The sequence below is a fragment of the Populus alba genome, chromosome 13 (genome assembly GCF_005239225.2).
Source record: "Populus alba chromosome 13, ASM523922v2, whole genome shotgun sequence".
NCBI lineage: Eukaryota > Viridiplantae > Streptophyta > Magnoliopsida > Malpighiales > Salicaceae > Populus > Populus alba.
In genome coordinates, this window is record NC_133296.1 from 4,906,987 (window position 1) to 4,923,901 (window position 16,915).

At 29.7% G+C, this 16,915-nt stretch overlaps 2 protein-coding genes across 2 annotated transcripts; one reads left to right on the plus strand and one right to left on the minus strand.

Moving 5' to 3' along the window:
• Positions 1-2,019: 2,019 nt before the first annotated feature.
• Positions 2,020-2,597, minus strand: LOC118036423 (arabinogalactan protein 13-like). Its single transcript, XM_035042116.2, has one exon. The coding sequence runs from the start codon at positions 2,468-2,470 to the stop codon at positions 2,288-2,290; it is 183 nt and encodes a 60-aa protein (XP_034898007.1). The 5' UTR covers positions 2,471-2,597; the 3' UTR covers positions 2,020-2,287.
• Positions 2,598-13,968: 11,371 nt separating this feature from the next.
• LOC118036422 (uncharacterized) lies at positions 13,969-16,334 on the plus strand. The gene is made up of 5 exons (XM_035042114.2): positions 13,969-14,197; positions 14,654-14,894; positions 15,378-15,663; positions 15,858-15,941; positions 16,050-16,334. Exons 1-5 carry the CDS (start codon positions 14,182-14,184, stop codon positions 16,098-16,100), a joined length of 678 nt encoding a protein of 225 aa, XP_034898005.1. The 5' UTR covers positions 13,969-14,181; the 3' UTR covers positions 16,101-16,334.
• The last annotated feature ends 581 nt before the right edge of the window (positions 16,335-16,915 follow it).

Genomic DNA, 16,915 nt, shown 5'->3' on the forward strand with positions numbered 1-16,915 from the left:
AACCCTAAAATTAAAACTAAAAAAATATATTGATGCAAACTAATCCTAAATTATTGATTAATCGAGTCTCACGAAGTGACTATTGCAAAGAAATGAACCGAAATTAGTTCAAATCATGGAATTAAGATAATATTCTTCCTAAAAACACAAAGAATCAAAACCTAGATTTGCCAAAAAAAATGTATTAGCTACTGCCAAACCTAGAAATTTGCATTCCAATCCCCCAAATCAAGATTTTTTGGTATGCTATTAATGAAAAAAACCAGAAAGTATTTTTTTTTTTTATAAAAAAGTTATCTCTTTAACAGTTCACAATGAAGAGGGAGGACCCCAACTTTTTTAGTATATTATTAATGACATGATAATAAAAACAAATCTGATTAAATTTAACATTAACAAAATATTAAGATATTTATTTAATACGGTAATAACCTCATTTAAAATTAACAAATATTAAATAATAAATTTGTTTTAAAAAATCATCTCCTTGACTATTCATGTAAATAATGAAAGAGGTCGGAACCAGCTTTTTTAGCATGGTAGTTAATAAGATTTACATCGTGCTTAGGAAAACCAAGGTCCACTAGAATCGGTTCCAAGACCCCCAGTCAACTCTGTCAAAAGCCATCTCTCTCGAGATTTGTTTCAAGACAAACAGCATCATTTTTTTCAAAAAAAATTTATTTTTTATATTAACATTTTAAAAGAACTAAAAAACCTTTTAAAATAAAAAAATAAAAAATCTTTAAAACAACTTAGTGTTTGAGAGTGTGGTTGAAGTTGTTTTTCAAAATATTTTTCACTCAGAAAAGCATGTCAATAATATTATTTTATTTTTTAAAAATTATTTTTGAGATCAACACATCAAAATGATTTGAAAACATCAAAAATATATTATTTTAAAACAAAAAAAATTTTAATTTTTTTTAAAAATATTTTTGGACCATAATGCCTAACGCCTCGCCATAAATTTTTTTTTTAAAAAATTGATGATTGAACGTTCAATTCTGCGTTGGCATAACCAGTGCCAATGACTCCTCTCTAATTTATAGGATAGTTTCATCATTGTAGGAGTGGGGCATTATAAAGGGAGGGAATACCAACGTCATTTCCCTGCCTAATAATTCATATATATATATATATATATAAGAAAAAAATTATTTAAATACATGAAATGTTAAAATAGATTAACCAATATAAACATCACATGAAAGAATCAATAATGGAGATCACGAAAGATTCATATGCACTAGCTGGCTGGCTGGCTGGCTTTACAAACAATAAATAAAACAGAAGATTGCTCCGGCGATCTTGCTTAAAAGTTAAAAGACATTAAAGTGTTTCTTTTTTATTTACAATTTAAGTTGGTTGCATTCCTAAAAGTTTTGAATTTTTAAAACTTAAAATGAATTATTTTTAAAAATTTCATATCATAATATTTTAAAAATAAAAAAATTTAAATTTTATATATTTTTAAGTGAAAATTACTTTTAATCACTACTATTATCACAATTTCAAGCATGTTAATATTTAGGGTTATAGTACAATTTTTTTTATTTTAAAATAATAATTGTTTATATATTATATCAAAACAATTTAAATACTCTTAAAAATATTTTTGTATGGTTGGCTCTGGCCCTCCATTTTCTAATGGTAGAAAAAGCATTATGGAACAAATACTGAGAGGCTTACCATAAGTACGGAGCGTTATTATTACATATTTTATTAAATTTACTTGGTTTTTTACCTGGTAGCTGTACATGTTTCATACCTTTATCATTATTTAATAAGACGGAAATAATAATAATAATAATAATTTTGCACAAATTTTAAGTGTAGAGCCTACTCTTTGCATCACAACCCAAGGAAGAAAAGATCCATTCTCTTGATTGCCCACAAGAAATAACTTCTTGAATTTCTTTATCTTAAGAAAATAATCTGGAATTCGGACGCCAAAAAAGAGAAATCTACATGCATTTATAAGCATATATATAACAATGGAGTACAAGAACAAAAAAATGAAGTCACAAACAAACAAATCACATTAATTATAATACAAAGTAATAATTGGTTACAACAATATGAATATGTTTGACCAAAATGGCCATGAAAAAGAAGAAAAATAATGAAAATGTCCAAGAAAAACACCCTCAAGCCCTTTCGCCCCTCGATTCCCACCAATGCATGGAACACCCTAACAAATCCCTATACCATTTGGAGCAAAAGGGCTTCAAACAAATAAATCAAAAGGCGAAGAAAAGAAAACAAAGATGAATCAATCTCACATTTAGAAAAGCAGCTGCCCAAATGCAAGAGCAACGAGAGAAGCAAGAACAGCCGGCACAAAAGTGGTGGCATCGGAGGTAGGGCTAGGTGCTGGGGCATCCGCTGCTGCTACATTTTGGACGGCTGAAACAGCCATGAGCACAGCCACGATAGCCAAAAACACTCTCATCTTCAATGCCTCCATTGTGAAAAACTTTCTTGCTGGAAAAAACAGAGGCGCGGAGGTAGAAGAGAAAATGCAAGATTTCAGGCGATGGGTGGTGGGCGTGGGATGACTCGCTTAGAGATGGTGAATACTTTATATAGTTGTTGGGGAGGAACAAAAGGGGTGTTTCGGGCAGGCGGCCCTGAAAGACAGTTTGCACATGGGTTCCCTTTCGAGGCTATAAATCATTCTTTATGGCGTCAGGTTAGGGCTGCCCTAGCTGCCCGTCTGTTGGACAGGGTGGCTTCGATTGCCTTTGTGGTGCCATCCAGCTGGTGCCAACTGTTTGGGGTGGCCATGTTTTGAGGGCGCCCACTACTTAGAGCGTGTTTGGCAGTGTGGTAGCGGTTGCTTTTTAAATAGCTTTTCGTGCCGAAATACATGCAAATGATGTTTTTTTATTTTTTAAAAATCATTTTTGACATCAGCACATCAAAACGATCCAAAAAGTACAACCGTAACTCAATTTTAGTAAAAAAAAAAAATTTGAAATTTGCCAAAACGCAGTTACAAACGCAGAAACAAACACTTCCTTACTCTTTAACCGCGGGCCCTTTTTTCAAAATAAATAAATAATTGGAATTGAGTTTTTGAATTTAAAATTTTTGAGTTACAATTATGACACTTAGATACCGTTTGTTTTGTTTGATGCATAATGATTTCTTGGTGTTTTTTTTTTTTTTTTTTGTGTGTTTGTTTACTATTTAAGGAATTTATCAATTAAAAACACCTTTTAATTTAAGAAAATTTATTTCAGAAAATATATATATTTTTATTTTAGTAGAGAAAACATTTTTAAAAAGTTGTGAAAAAATTAAAAAATATTTTATTATTTGTTGATTATATCAAATTTGATCATCAATATTTTAATTACTATATATTTTGTTTTGACTTTTTTTAATTTAATAATTTAAAATCTGATTTAATTTGATTTTTTATATTAACTTCGATTCTTGTTTTTTATTTTTTTTAATTGAAATATTTTATTTATCAGATTTGATCCTTTTTTTTATTGCTATTTATTTTATTTGAAATAGTTTATTAAATTAAAATTGTTCTTCAATTTCATTATCTTTTAATTTTTCATATTCAATCGTCATTCTTTTTATTACTATTTGGTTTATTTGAAATAATTTATAAAATTAAATTTTTTTAATTCCATCCTCCAACTTTTTATATATCATATTTGATCTCTATTCTTTTAATAAATTTGCAAAAAAATTAAAAAGTTATTTTTTGGTTCATTTTATATGACATGGTCAAACACTGAAAAATATTTTTCAACTGATTTTTCATGATGCTATCAACACATCAAAAATAAAAAATTAATTCATTTTATAGGAATTTAATTCCCATGAAAATCACTTTCTGATAAATAAACAAATGATACCTTACAATTATATAAATTAGGTCTAAGACTCAAGATCAAGATTATAAATCGGAGAAGTTAACCTCAAGATCAATCAATTCTTTTCAAAAAAGTTAAAACAATGTTTTTTAAGAAATTTGTTTAATAAGAAATAAAACCGAGTTTTCTCCAATCAACCGGGTCATAAATTAATTTGTTATATCAACCAAGTCAAAAATAAATCATCTTTTAATTGACTTTTTTTTCTTAAAAAAACCCCTACCAGGTTCTTAACCGAGTCCAAAATAAACCTACCAAACAAAGCTTAATAAATATATAATCTCATAGTTGTATAGGATTCCAGGTTGTTAAATTTTTTGAATTATTCGATGGAAATGTAGGGCAGTTGGGGATGAACTGTGTGTAGTCATGTGCTTCCAGATGGAGCTTTTTTTTTTTTTTTTTTTAATTGAGATAATAATTTCAATTCAAGAGCCGAGTAAACAGTTGGGAGAAATGAACTTGAAGGAGACGGCTGCGTTTGGACCTCAGATCCTCTTGCCTTCTCTTCGAAGGCGAGGAGGTTAGAATGATGAAAACCTCACAATATTTCATGGCATTCCCGAGCTCACATGGTGACCACACCCTCTACGGTTTTATTTTTTATTATTATTAATTTTAAATTAATATATTTTTAGTGTTTTTAAATTATTTTGATGTACTGATATCAAAAATAATTTTTTAAAAAATATATTATTAACATATATTTTAACATAAAAAATTATTTTAAAAACAACCATAATTATACCGCCAAATAAACTCAAAAACCTCTCAATATTTCTTGCCATTTCCGAGCTCACATGGTGACCACACCCTCTCCGATACCTGGTTTTAAAGGAAAAGTCGAAGGGCCAAGCATCAAACAAGACCTCATTGTCAATGTCACTGAATGATCTGTCATTATTTAATTTCTCCAAGTTTGTCAGCTACTTTCTCCATGGGTGGTGGTCACTCGATGAAGTTTACGAATATTGATTATTAAGTTGGATGTAGATTCCTGAGTTTTTTTTCACAAAAAGAGAGAGAAAAAAAAAAGAATCTTCCTATTTTTCTTTTCAAATTCTCTTTTTTAATTTGTTTGGCATGATATTCCGAAAATGAATGATATAATTATAAAACTCAGCATGATTCAAGGCTTGGATTACTGGTTGGGTGAGTAAATTTAAAATAGTGTTGGTTAATTTATGATTTAAAAAAAAAATTAAAACAATATTGTTTTGAAAATAAATTTAAAAATACCAAATTGATTTTATCTAGATTTGAACCAGGTTAACTAAGTCGTTGATTAACCTATTAGGTTGATCAAGTTTAACTAGTCAACTCTCGCTTAGTTTAACATGAAATTTAATTCCAGACTTTCCAGGTATCAGATACACGAGTTAATATGTTAACCCATCATAACATTTTAATAACATTGCTCAATGATATTTTTTTAAAGAATTGAATATAATAAATAAATGGGGGTGAGTTTAAATACATTAGACTCAAAAATATTTTTTCGATACAACATTGAAAATGCAATATAAACTCAGATTGTAAAATTATAAATATTTTTTTTTCATACATGGTTAATACAAACAATAAGCAATTTCATAAAGATGTAATTTGCTTATTCTTGCATGATAAAATCCTATCATGTAAGATCCAAGGAAAAAAGTTGGAAGTGGTTGGTAAAACTACATGTCCAAAAAACAAAAAAACATTGAAAACACTTATATCTTCACAACTATGCTCTTTTGTTGGCTAACACTAGTTATAATGCTCCCTCCGCCTATAGTGTTTTAGTTTATTTGATATTTTTTACCATTGGATAATACTTTACTTTTAAATATTATTATGTTTTCTTTTAGATATTATTATACTTTTTATAAGTTTCAGATTTTATTTATTACACACCATGGATTTCAATAAGGAATTGTAAGCTTGGTATGAACTAAAACAAATGAATCAAGCAATTCAAAGTAATTTTTTTTTTAATCTTAAAGTTTGGCTCCTTGTTAGATCATATTTTATACAGATTATGAGATTCTTTATAGATAAATTATAATGTTGTAAATTTATTTAAAAGACTATGTTATTTAGCCATAAACATATAGTTGATCAAATTTTGAAGTATGGTCTATCACTTTTGTTTATAAAACTATCCCTATAAAACAAAAAATTTCAAAGTTTTGTTCTGTAATAGATAATTTTTTATTTATTAGAAAGGGTTCAAGTAAGACTATATTTTATTCATCATTATAGTATTAACTCAAGAAAGAATCAACAAATACAAGTGTTTCTAGGGTTAATGTGTTTGTGAGTAAACACATGAGAACCCAATGAAGAAGATAAGAATTGAGAATTTAGAATTATTATAAAATCGTAAAATCATGATTTTACATGATTTTATTATTTTTTTTAATTTTTATATAATTTTACATAATAAATATATATTAACTTGTAAAATTATATGATTATAAAATGAAGATAGCAATTTCAACAACCTTGCATAAGACATCGCTGGAAATAGCTATTTCCAATTATTTTTTAATCATAAACAAAGCCCTGATGTAAACGGGAAAATTAGACCAAGCTAGAGACATACAATTTTTTTAATAATAAAAAAAGCCCTTGTTATGACAATTGAAAATTTTAAAATCCACTACAGCTATAACAAAAACATATCACCCACCGCATCATTAATTACTGTGTTTTTAGGGTACAAAGAATTAATCATTGCTTCTTAATTTGAACTAGGTATGACCTACAATTTGAATTATCGACCAAATTATAATCATAATGTTGCAATATGTTCACAACAACCATGCTCCTTTCATCTAAATTTCACATGGCGATTCATGGGTAGCACCACCCCAAAAAAATCACAACATCAAATTGTAGGAGATCATCAAAGGAATGGGTCCCCATCAATTACTCAATAAATGTGCCCCAGCTTCTGGGTTACTCATCTTCCAAACTCTTCGGTTTTGAATAGGATAGAGTGAAGAAAGGGGAAAAAAAGTTGTCCCGGATCTTCTCTCTTTTTTTTTTTTGTTTTGTTTTGTTATGAAGTGTCTTTTTATTAACATGAGTGTTCGAGTTAAGTTGTGTATACTTGACTAATTCTACAGGTTTTTAAATTAACAATCATGTAAGTCTCTAGTTGCCTTAAAAAAACTTAAATTCGTGATCATTAAAAAATAAACTCAATACCTAATTAGTTAAACTATTTCTCGGGATTACCTTTATATTAATATTTACACACGCACAAATAAGAATAAACAAAACAAAAATGTGGCAAACATTCATTTTATTAAAATTATATGTGCTGTTATAAGATCAGGGGAATGTAAAAAATAGAAGAGAAAGGGAACAAGAAGAATGAGAATTTAGCTGAAAATATTATGCCCTTTTTCCTTGAGGTTTTTTTTTAAAAAAATTATTTTTTTATTAAATTTAATATATTAATATGATTGAAGATAATAATGTTGAACCTAAAAATGAATGATGAATTGTTCGGAAGTGGCGTCTAAGTGATGTTTATCTCCCCAAATGGTAGTAGTTAGTACCCAATAGTTATGAGGCTATAGGAGTGTATAAAACATGTGTACATGGATTTAAAGTCACTCTAGAAATGAAAATCCATAAATTGGACGTATTTGACGACTATTATTGACAATTTCCCAAGTGATTAGAGAATAATAAATGAAATATAAAAAGTTAAAGCCATATTAAAAATATTTCACCAAGTTAGCTGGATTGTTTAATGAGTTCAAATTCAACCACTTGAATTGAGATAATAATTAATTAACATCAATGACCAAAATAAACTATGGCGTGAGAATACAAATTGTGTGTATCGAATCAGAAACTCTCATGTGGATTCCTTTTGCTTAGTAGAAGAGAAGAATATTTAGGACAGACTCTGGTTTCATGACATTAAACAAGATGTTGAAGAGTCAAGAGTATCCACCCGATGCTTAGAAACGAACAAGAAAGCTCTTAGAAGATTTACTATGGATTTTTGCTTGGATGGTGACATCTTATATAAAAGAAGGTTTGGAGCGTGTTTGGTTGAATGGTAACGGTTGCTTTTCAAATAATATTTCGTGCTAAAATACATGCTAATAATGTTTTTTCATTTTTTAAAAATTATTTTTGATATCAACACATCAAAACGATCCAAAAGGTATAAGCCACACTCAATTTTAACAATTTTTTTTTTTTGAAATTTGTGAAAACGCAGGTTGAACCGCAGAGCCAAACAGGCTTTTGATCGACCTGATGAAATGTTTTGACAATGAAGAAACATGTAAAATGATGATGGAGATTCATGAAATAATTTGTGCCACCCATTCTAGCGGACACATGATGGCATGATAAATTTAAATGATTTTTTTTTTATTAACACGGGTGTTTAGATTAACTTGCATGTACCCCGACTATTTCCACGACCCTTGAAGTTAACGACCATATAAGTTTACAGTAGTCATTATATTAACAACAACAAGGCTCGAATTTGAGACCACAGGAAGATCAAACCTCTTAGTCTTAAGCTCTTATTACTGAACTACTTACTGGACGGTTAGAAAATGATTATTAACAACCCACCATGCGGAGAGAGATTGTATTAATTAAGTTAGAAGACTTCAGATGTGTTAGATTAATACAAACAATATAAATGTTCGCTCAAAACCTTTACACAACATGATTTTCATCCTAGTCATTTGCTCTATAGGGGATAAATATATATGATTGGTCAGATAAATCCAAAAGCTAGTAAAAAGCATTGATTCATCTTGGTAATATTTGATTTCTTTGCTAAATGGTTAGAGATAACTTTATATGCACATGCCAATGTCAGTTCCTTAAAACAAATGTAAAATGCAGATATGGATGGCTAGAAATATGGATAGCAAACAATGCTCAAAATTTAAATGGAAAGATGGCGATGAAAATGTGCTAAAAATAGAAAATGAATCATCGCGACTCCTCGACATATTGACTAGGATGAACAGGGTAATAGAAACTATAAATAAGAATTTTAAAAAGATCATTCAAAACTTAAGGAACCGTTTGGTATTGCGGTCGAAACTGCGTTTCGTCAAATTTCAATTTTTTTTTTTTTTTTTTTTACTAAAATTAAGTTCGGTTTGTACTTTTTGGATCATTTTGATGTGCTGATATCAAAAATGATTTTTAAAAAATAAAAAAACATCATTAGCATGTATTTCGGCACGAAAAGCTATTTGAAAAGCAACCGCTACCACACTACCAAACACGCTCTTAGTAGCTTTTTATAGAGATTGGTATAATGTTCTTCCATATGCTTCACACGCTTACCGCATGATAGTTAGAACCTCAATAAAGACGCACCATGTTCTCTTGTGCATGGGATGCAAGTAGTGATATCATTGGAAATAGAAATACCATATTTTAGTGTCTTAAAAGAATTTGAAGATTTAAAATCTTTTTTTTTTTACGTTTTAAAAATGTTTTTAAAAAAAATTAATTTTTTTATATTTTTTTCTTTACTTTAAATTAATAATTTTTAGTGTTTTCAGATTATTTTGATACGATGATATCAAAAATAATTTTTAAAAATAAAAAACATCATTTTAATGTATTTCTAAATAAAAGCACTTTAAAGCAATCATAACAATATTTTTAAATAAATTATTAAAATACACCGAGATTTGGTTTGAACAATTGAACTTGATCAATTAAAAATGACTTGCAAAATCATCATTTTTGATAAAACTAAGTCCACCCTATCAAGGTCAAAATTAGTTTACTCGGGTCAAACTTGCCATTTTATAGTGAGGTTTCTTCATCAAAATGTGCCAAAACCATCCTTTGACAATAAAAACTAAATACATTAAGGATGTGTTTGTGAACGCGGTGCAAACGATATTTTTAAAAATTTCGAGATATTTTTTGTTTAAAATAATTATTTTTTTTGTTTTTAGATTGTTTTGATATGCTAATGTCAAAAATAATTTTTTTAAAATAAAAAAAATTCATTTTAATATATTAAAAAAAAACATTTTTAATCGCCATCATTAACATAATCTTAAACAGTCCAATGACAAAATCGATTTACCAGATCTATCCTGTCATTTTATGGTCAAAATAGGGTTCCCTTCACTTCAAAGTCGACCACAGCCATTGTTTTGCATTCAAAACAAAATTTATTATGTCAAAATGATTTATCGGGATAAAATTCATCATTTCGCTGCTAAATCACTTCTCAAATCGAGAAAGGAAATTGTTGGTGGTCAAAATCGGTATTTCTGGCAGTTAAAACAGTTGTTTTATATGATTTTAACTTTACCTGTATATATATACTACTACTAATTTTATTTGAGTTAAAATAAATGATCACTTTAACCTGGCTGAAAGGGTGTTTGCATTGAGGTTCAACCTGTTTTTGGGAAAAATTTAAAATTTTTTTTTTTTATTAAAATTGAGTGCGGTTTGTACTTTTTAGATCGTTTTGATGTGCTGATATCAAAAATGATTTTTTTAAAAATAAAAAAAACATTATTGACATGCTTTTCGGTAAGAAAAGCTATTTGAAAAGCAACCACTACCACATTCCCAAACACCCTCTGAGTGGTGAGATGGGATGTGATTTGTCTCATAAATGAAATATAGCTACTTCACCATTCATTACTCTAGAGGAATTGAGAATGGAGAGTCTCCTTTAAAAAAAAAAAAAAAAAATTCCGAGAAAAGATCACAACCATTGCAAGCAATTCTACCATTTTTGTCATTGCTGGTTTAGTCAAGAAATTAAGATCATATTTTTTAATCTCAAGATACCATAAAAGAACATTACATTAAAAAAAGATTAATTGATGAAATTTTTATTGTCTTGTTAGTGATTGTTGCATTAGTAAATTATAAATGTATTTCGCCTAAACAAATCAATTTGTTAGAAGTAATCAAAAAATATTTTTAAGATTTTATTTTGGTACTTTTCAAAAATAAAATCAATTATGTTGCATAAGTTTAGATATTATTTACTAGAGTATGTAAATAAAAAAATAAACAATGATGCGTGCATTAAGATTTGAATCCATCTTAGTAAATAAACCTTTTGCTACTAAGCTAATTATATATAGATATTTCATTTTAAAACAAAAATATATTGAAGTGTAAATATTTCACATACCTTATAAATATGCACGACTTGCTGTATTCTGAGTGTAAGTTTATTTCAAGAGACTATTTAGAAATGTGGTATAACCAGTGTTTTAAAAAATTTTATTTTTTTTAAATTAATAATTTTTAATAATTTTAGATCGTTTTGATATGCCAGTATAAAAAATAATTTTTAAAAAATTAAAAAATATTATTTTGATATATTTTTTTAATAAAAAAATACTTTAAAAAACAATCATAACCAAACTCCTAAACATCCTTTTAGTCTATTTAGAAGTGTAGCTGCGGTTGTTTTTTAAAGTGTTTTTTATTAAAAAATATATCAAAATAATATATTTTTTTATTTTTAAAAAATAAAAAAATATTAATTTAACATAAAAAAAATAAAAAAATAAAAAACATCAAAAAGAGAGATGATCTAAGCCAGCGATTGCGGCATTTGAAAAAAGAGAGTTTCGTGTATAGGTGTGTTCCTGGCTAAAAAAAGAAGTGTTATAAGTCAACGATTGCTGCATTAGTGAGAGAAATGTATTTCAACTAAAAAAAATAATTTGTTAGAAGTAATGAAAGAAATATTTCTAAGATTTTATTCTGGTACTTTACACAAATATAATTAATTATATTGTATAAATTCGGACATTATTTATTAGAGTATGTAAAAAAAAGAAAAAAAAGAAAAGAAAAGGGTATCATTGAAAAACAGCTTCAAAACAAATGACATTACTTGTTAGTTATTAATTATATATATTTTTTAATCCATGTAAAAAGTCAAACGAAACTATAGTTTTGAAACAGAAGCAGTAATACTTCTATGCATTGAAATAAAATCTTTTCAATTTCCCTGGGCATTGAGTAATTCTATACTCTAAGATTTTACTAATGAAAATATACCAATATATATAAGGCAACTTGCAATGCTACAATTATACTCATATAATGGTCAAAATATCAATATTTAGAATGTTATATTATTATTGATTTACTGACTATCATAGCTAATGTCACCTATCGAGTGACACATCAATTGTAACACATCTTATTTTATACCACTTATAAATCTTTTGCATATGCTCACATATTTTGATATAATATTTAATTAAAACGAGATTATCGTATTTTAATAAAAATTAAGCAACATTTTCTCTATACGAGATCTTATTCAAAATCTCATTATGTTTATTTTCCTGCATGAAATCCATTCCATACATCATGATCTTAGTCTTACCAATAAAACACAATTACTCATTACATAACAAGTAACCCTAAATTTTTTTCTAGAAACTATCCATTCCATGCCAATTTTTAGCAAAACTTTTATCAAACAACCATTTCTCCAAATTTCTTCATAAACCCTAAAATTAAGTATTTAGGAATTTTCTTCTCCTCCCCGTAACAAACAAGAAAGAAGTGTAAATACATAAAGATAAGTCTTTTACCTTTTTTTAACTCAACTCTATTTAAAGAGTTCCTGCCAATTTCCCCCAAGAAAAAAACATTTTGGATCAACTCAATTTTTAAATTTAAATAAAAAGACAAATCTACCTTCATATATAATATAACATACACCCAAAATTTGTTATTTATATATATAAAAAAACAAATCAATAAAAATCTAATTTATCTCTTCTCTCTTATTTAAGAACACAATCCCTAACCCCTAAGTTGCCAATTTGAGACTACTCTTCTATGAAGCTAGCTAGTAGCATTTTTTATTGACGGACGAACCTCTTTTGCCCAGGCATATAAAAACAAATAGAAGAGAAAATATAGAGGATTGTTTAAGCCACATAACAGGAGATGCAAATGAAGGTGTAATTTGCACAGGAACGAGCAAATTAATGCAAGGTCTATTAGTATATGATATTGAAAATTAAGATCGTATATGGTTGGCTATTGAGAGGAGTGTTTGTTGCCATTTCTTGTGTGAAACCAAAAATTCTATTGAAGAATCTGACATGTTATTATTTAAGGAGCTACGCAAACATGCACCGAGGCTTATAGCCCAATGGTCATGGGGTCATGGCGAGGATTTCCTTGTTTCTGCATCCTGGATTCAAGCCATCTAAAAAAAACTAAAAAAAGTGTGATAAATGAATTATACTAGGAGATATTGTTGGTGTTAGTGTATGACACAGTTAATGGAAATTCATGTGATCTTTTAGTTTTAGTAATATATTTTTTAATTAATACGGGTGTTTGGACAAGTTTACTTGCACCTTGATTAATTTTACGGGTTTTAAAATTAACGATCATGTAAGCTTCTAGTGGCTCTAAAATTTATTGGACTCGAACTGATAATCTTTAAAAAATAAATTCAAAATATAATTAATTAAGCTACACCTTTTATTATTTAATTTTAAAAAACATGAGTTGAAATTCTCATTGTAAATAGGGGTAGCGCATGTGATTGCAATACCACCTCTTCATAAAATGCAAGCAATTGTTGCTTACAAACATGCTTTATATTTCCCATCTCATTTATTTTTTTAGATATTTCATCCAGCATCTTCGTTTCATTTATTTTTGATAAATGGATTCAAATTATATTTTGATTTACTTATTGAATTTCGTAGTTTTAATCTTGTTTCGAAGGAAGTTGTGCAAGGTCCCATCAGGCTTTCCTTCAAATTGAACTTTTAATTTTTTAATAATTGGTGGACTTTAAGCTCATTAGGGCAGCTAATCTCATTCTCAATAATCTTCACAAACCAAGTTCAAAGCCCACATAGGCCAACAATACTAATCAAGCCGAGCGCACACTAGATTTGAAAGGACGTTCGTCTTTCCTTGGGCCTTGGAGACGGAACCCACGACTCTGCTGATCCCATCATCATAACCGTTCAATCCTACGGTCGAAAAGCAATCTTCAGTTATTTCTGTCACGGGCAGGCAGAGAGGGAGATAAATGCACACAAAGGGCGAAAGAAGAAACCTCACAAGGAAGAGAGGCTTTGGTTGAGAGAAACCGAGCAAACAGAAAGATACTTGCAGAGCCACAAACACGAAGAGGCAGATTTAGCTGTCTTCTTACAGAGAGATACTCTTGTTTTGTTTTAAAGAAATTTTTGCTTCTCTTTATAGAGAGAGCAAGTAATATCATATAGTGTTTGCTCTTGAAGGAGTTTCATTTCTCATGATATTACCTCTTGGTAGGATACTTGTCTTCTTCTTCTTCTTCTTCAACCATCTTCTGTCCTTCTCTCTCTTAGCGAGTCGATTTGCTGAATGGATTTGAGAAGGATTTGCTTTTGATTTCTGTTTTACACCTGTAGATGTTGAATCGATAGCAACACATTTTCTTTCCAGAAAATCTATGAGTCAAGAGTTCGATATATAGGTTCTAACCACACAACTTCATCATCTATTAATTAAGAAAACCCTGGATGAGTACTCTAAAAAATCACTTTTCTTTTGGCTTCTAATTAACCAATTCACAAGTTCTTAAATTTTCTCTTCTGGGCCGTTTTAATTCTCTCACTTCCCACCTCAAAAGATTTAGAATTTCTCAGATTTTCACTTCCGGGATATTTTTGTTTTGCTCAAAGTTTTGAATTGTATCTGTTCTAACTTCTGGGTTGGTGTTTGTTTCTTGTTTTCTGTAACAGACATGGAGAAAGAAGAGAGAAACCAGAGAGCTACTTGTAAAGGTTTAGAACCAGAGTTTTTCTTGCAGTGGGGAAATAAAAAGAGGCTTAGATGTGTTAGAGTTAGAGACCCTCGAATCATTTCTCAGAGATCTGATGGTGTTTTTCGCAGGAAAACCTCTTCTAGGATTGATAGATTTGTTGTCTCTTCTACTACTACAGAGAAAGACACTTATCTTCCTCAATCTAATCGCCTCACAAGGTTAGATTGATTTGTCTCTGTAACAGGATATTTCTTCAACTTTCTGCCCTGGTGTTTGACGCTTTTTTTGGTGGAGTTTTTCTTGTATTTTCTCAGCAACCAAACAGAGAATTAAGAAGTCCCCAACTGAGAAATGAGGTTGGAAGATTGCTTCTTGTTCCGTGTTTGGTGGCCGAGAAAGTTCAAAATAAAATTCGGATTTGAATTAATGTGACTCATCTTGTTTTTTGGTATCCTAATTTTGATTGATAGGAGAATTCTGATTTACGAAATAAATATGTTGGGTTCTTTCTTGTCATCCTTCTTTTGGTTGATGATCAAATAGAAGAAATGAAAAATAGTTTTTTTTTTTTTTTTTTCATATAATAAGATTTATGTTTTTGTTTCTTTTAGATCCCAATTCCCAGGCAAAGACTAAACTGTGACTTAAAAACTGAATGATAAAATCTGAAATCTTGATTCTGTGGATATGGTTGGATGCAGGAATTCTGAAGCAGCGATACTTAGGTCCAGTGTGACTGAGAACCGGAAATCATCTTCACCGGAGAAGGAGGACCGGTGCTATACTACAAGAGGGTCAGGGATTCTGGATGAGAATGGCAAGGTTTCATTGGATGGTAACAATGGAGATGATAAAGGACATGTTTGGCCAAAACTATTCATTACTTTGTCAAGCAAAGAGAAAGAGGAAGATTTTATGGCTATGAAAGGGTGTAAGCTTCCTCAAAGGCCTAAAAAGAGAGCCAAAATTATACAAAGAAGTTTACTTGTAAGTCTCTTGACGATAAATGCTCTCTTCTCCCTTTTGGCTCTCCTCTCTCTCTGCGATTCAATTAATTATTGTATAAAAAGGATTTCTGGGTTTGGTCTCTATGATTGGGGTTTGTCTGAGCCTTCCAGGGTTTTATCTCTTTTATGTGTTTTTAATTTTTTTTCGGTTTTCGGAATCTTGGTGGGTGGCAGTTGGTAAGCCCCGGGGCATGGTTGACTGATATGTGCCAGGAGAGGTATGAAGTGAGAGAGAAGAAGAGTTCTACTTCTAAGAAGGTATTAAAGTGTCCTCCTTTAATTTCCTCCCCTTTCTCTTGAGATCTGAATGATTTCAATCTCGCCTGCAGAATCGATAACCTTTTCTTCTGTTTTGATATGACACAGAGACCAAGAGGATTGAAGGCCATGGGCAGCATGGAAAGTGATTCAGAATAACATCCGTTACATTTTAGCAGCAGAGAGGCTTATTGTTTTTCTATTGATTTTTTTGGGATTTTTTTGGGGAGAAGATGATAGTTGGTGGCTGGAATCTGTTGCAAGGAAGAAGATAGAGAGAGTAAGCAGTCTCTGCATGGATTGTATGTTTGATGCTGTAATGTACAGAGTAAATTTTCTGCTGTCTTACCACCATTCTAACCAAAGTACAGCCATCCCTGTCTTTTATCAAAACTGTCTCTCCCCCATTTCTCTAATCTCAAGAACGATGTCGAGATCCAGTTTTCCCTGTCCTGGGAAAAAGAAATGCAATGAGATTCCTTCCCTAATTCCAATGCCAAAAAGGCAAGAACCTCTCGTAAAGGCATGGATGATATCAAGCGGGCATCGTGTTATGGTCGAAACTCGATATGACTTGTCAAATACGATGGCTCACTTTGCGGCGTCTTCTGCGGATAGGTTTTTTTGGGAAATTTCTTTGTTCTTACAAAGTATTTTCTTAAAAATATGCAGTTTTCCATTATGAAAGCCATTTGTTCGGTTATAAATAAGAATTAATTGATGATGAAATCAATGATTTAATGACAAAAATAATCTCTTAAGTTTCTTTGTTCTTTTCATGGTAAGTTGGATTTAAATCAATCAAGTGCTTCCGGCTTTTGTGCAAATATGGTTGGTTGGTCGTTGTTTTTTAAATATTTTTTTATTAAAAAAAATAATTTTTTAATAGTAAAATAATCTAAAAACATTTAACTTTCAACTATATTTTTACATCCTTGACAATTAATATTTGACATATCCAGCATCGCACCGAT

What these genes read in the sequence shown, in the direction of transcription:
- LOC118036423 (XM_035042116.2), bottom strand. Translation starts at nt 2,470, where the DNA reads ATGGAGGCATTGAAGATGAGAGTGTTTTTGGCTATCGTGGCTGTGCTC.
- LOC118036422 (XM_035042114.2), top strand. An exon ending in CAATCTAATCGCCTCACAAG is followed by an intron (nt 14,895 to 15,377) that starts GTTAGATTGATT and finishes GGTTGGATGCAG; the next exon opens with GAATTCTGAAGCAGCGATAC. An exon ending in AGAGTTCTACTTCTAAGAAG is followed by an intron (nt 15,942 to 16,049) that starts GTATTAAAGTGT and finishes GATATGACACAG; the next exon opens with AGACCAAGAGGATTGAAGGC.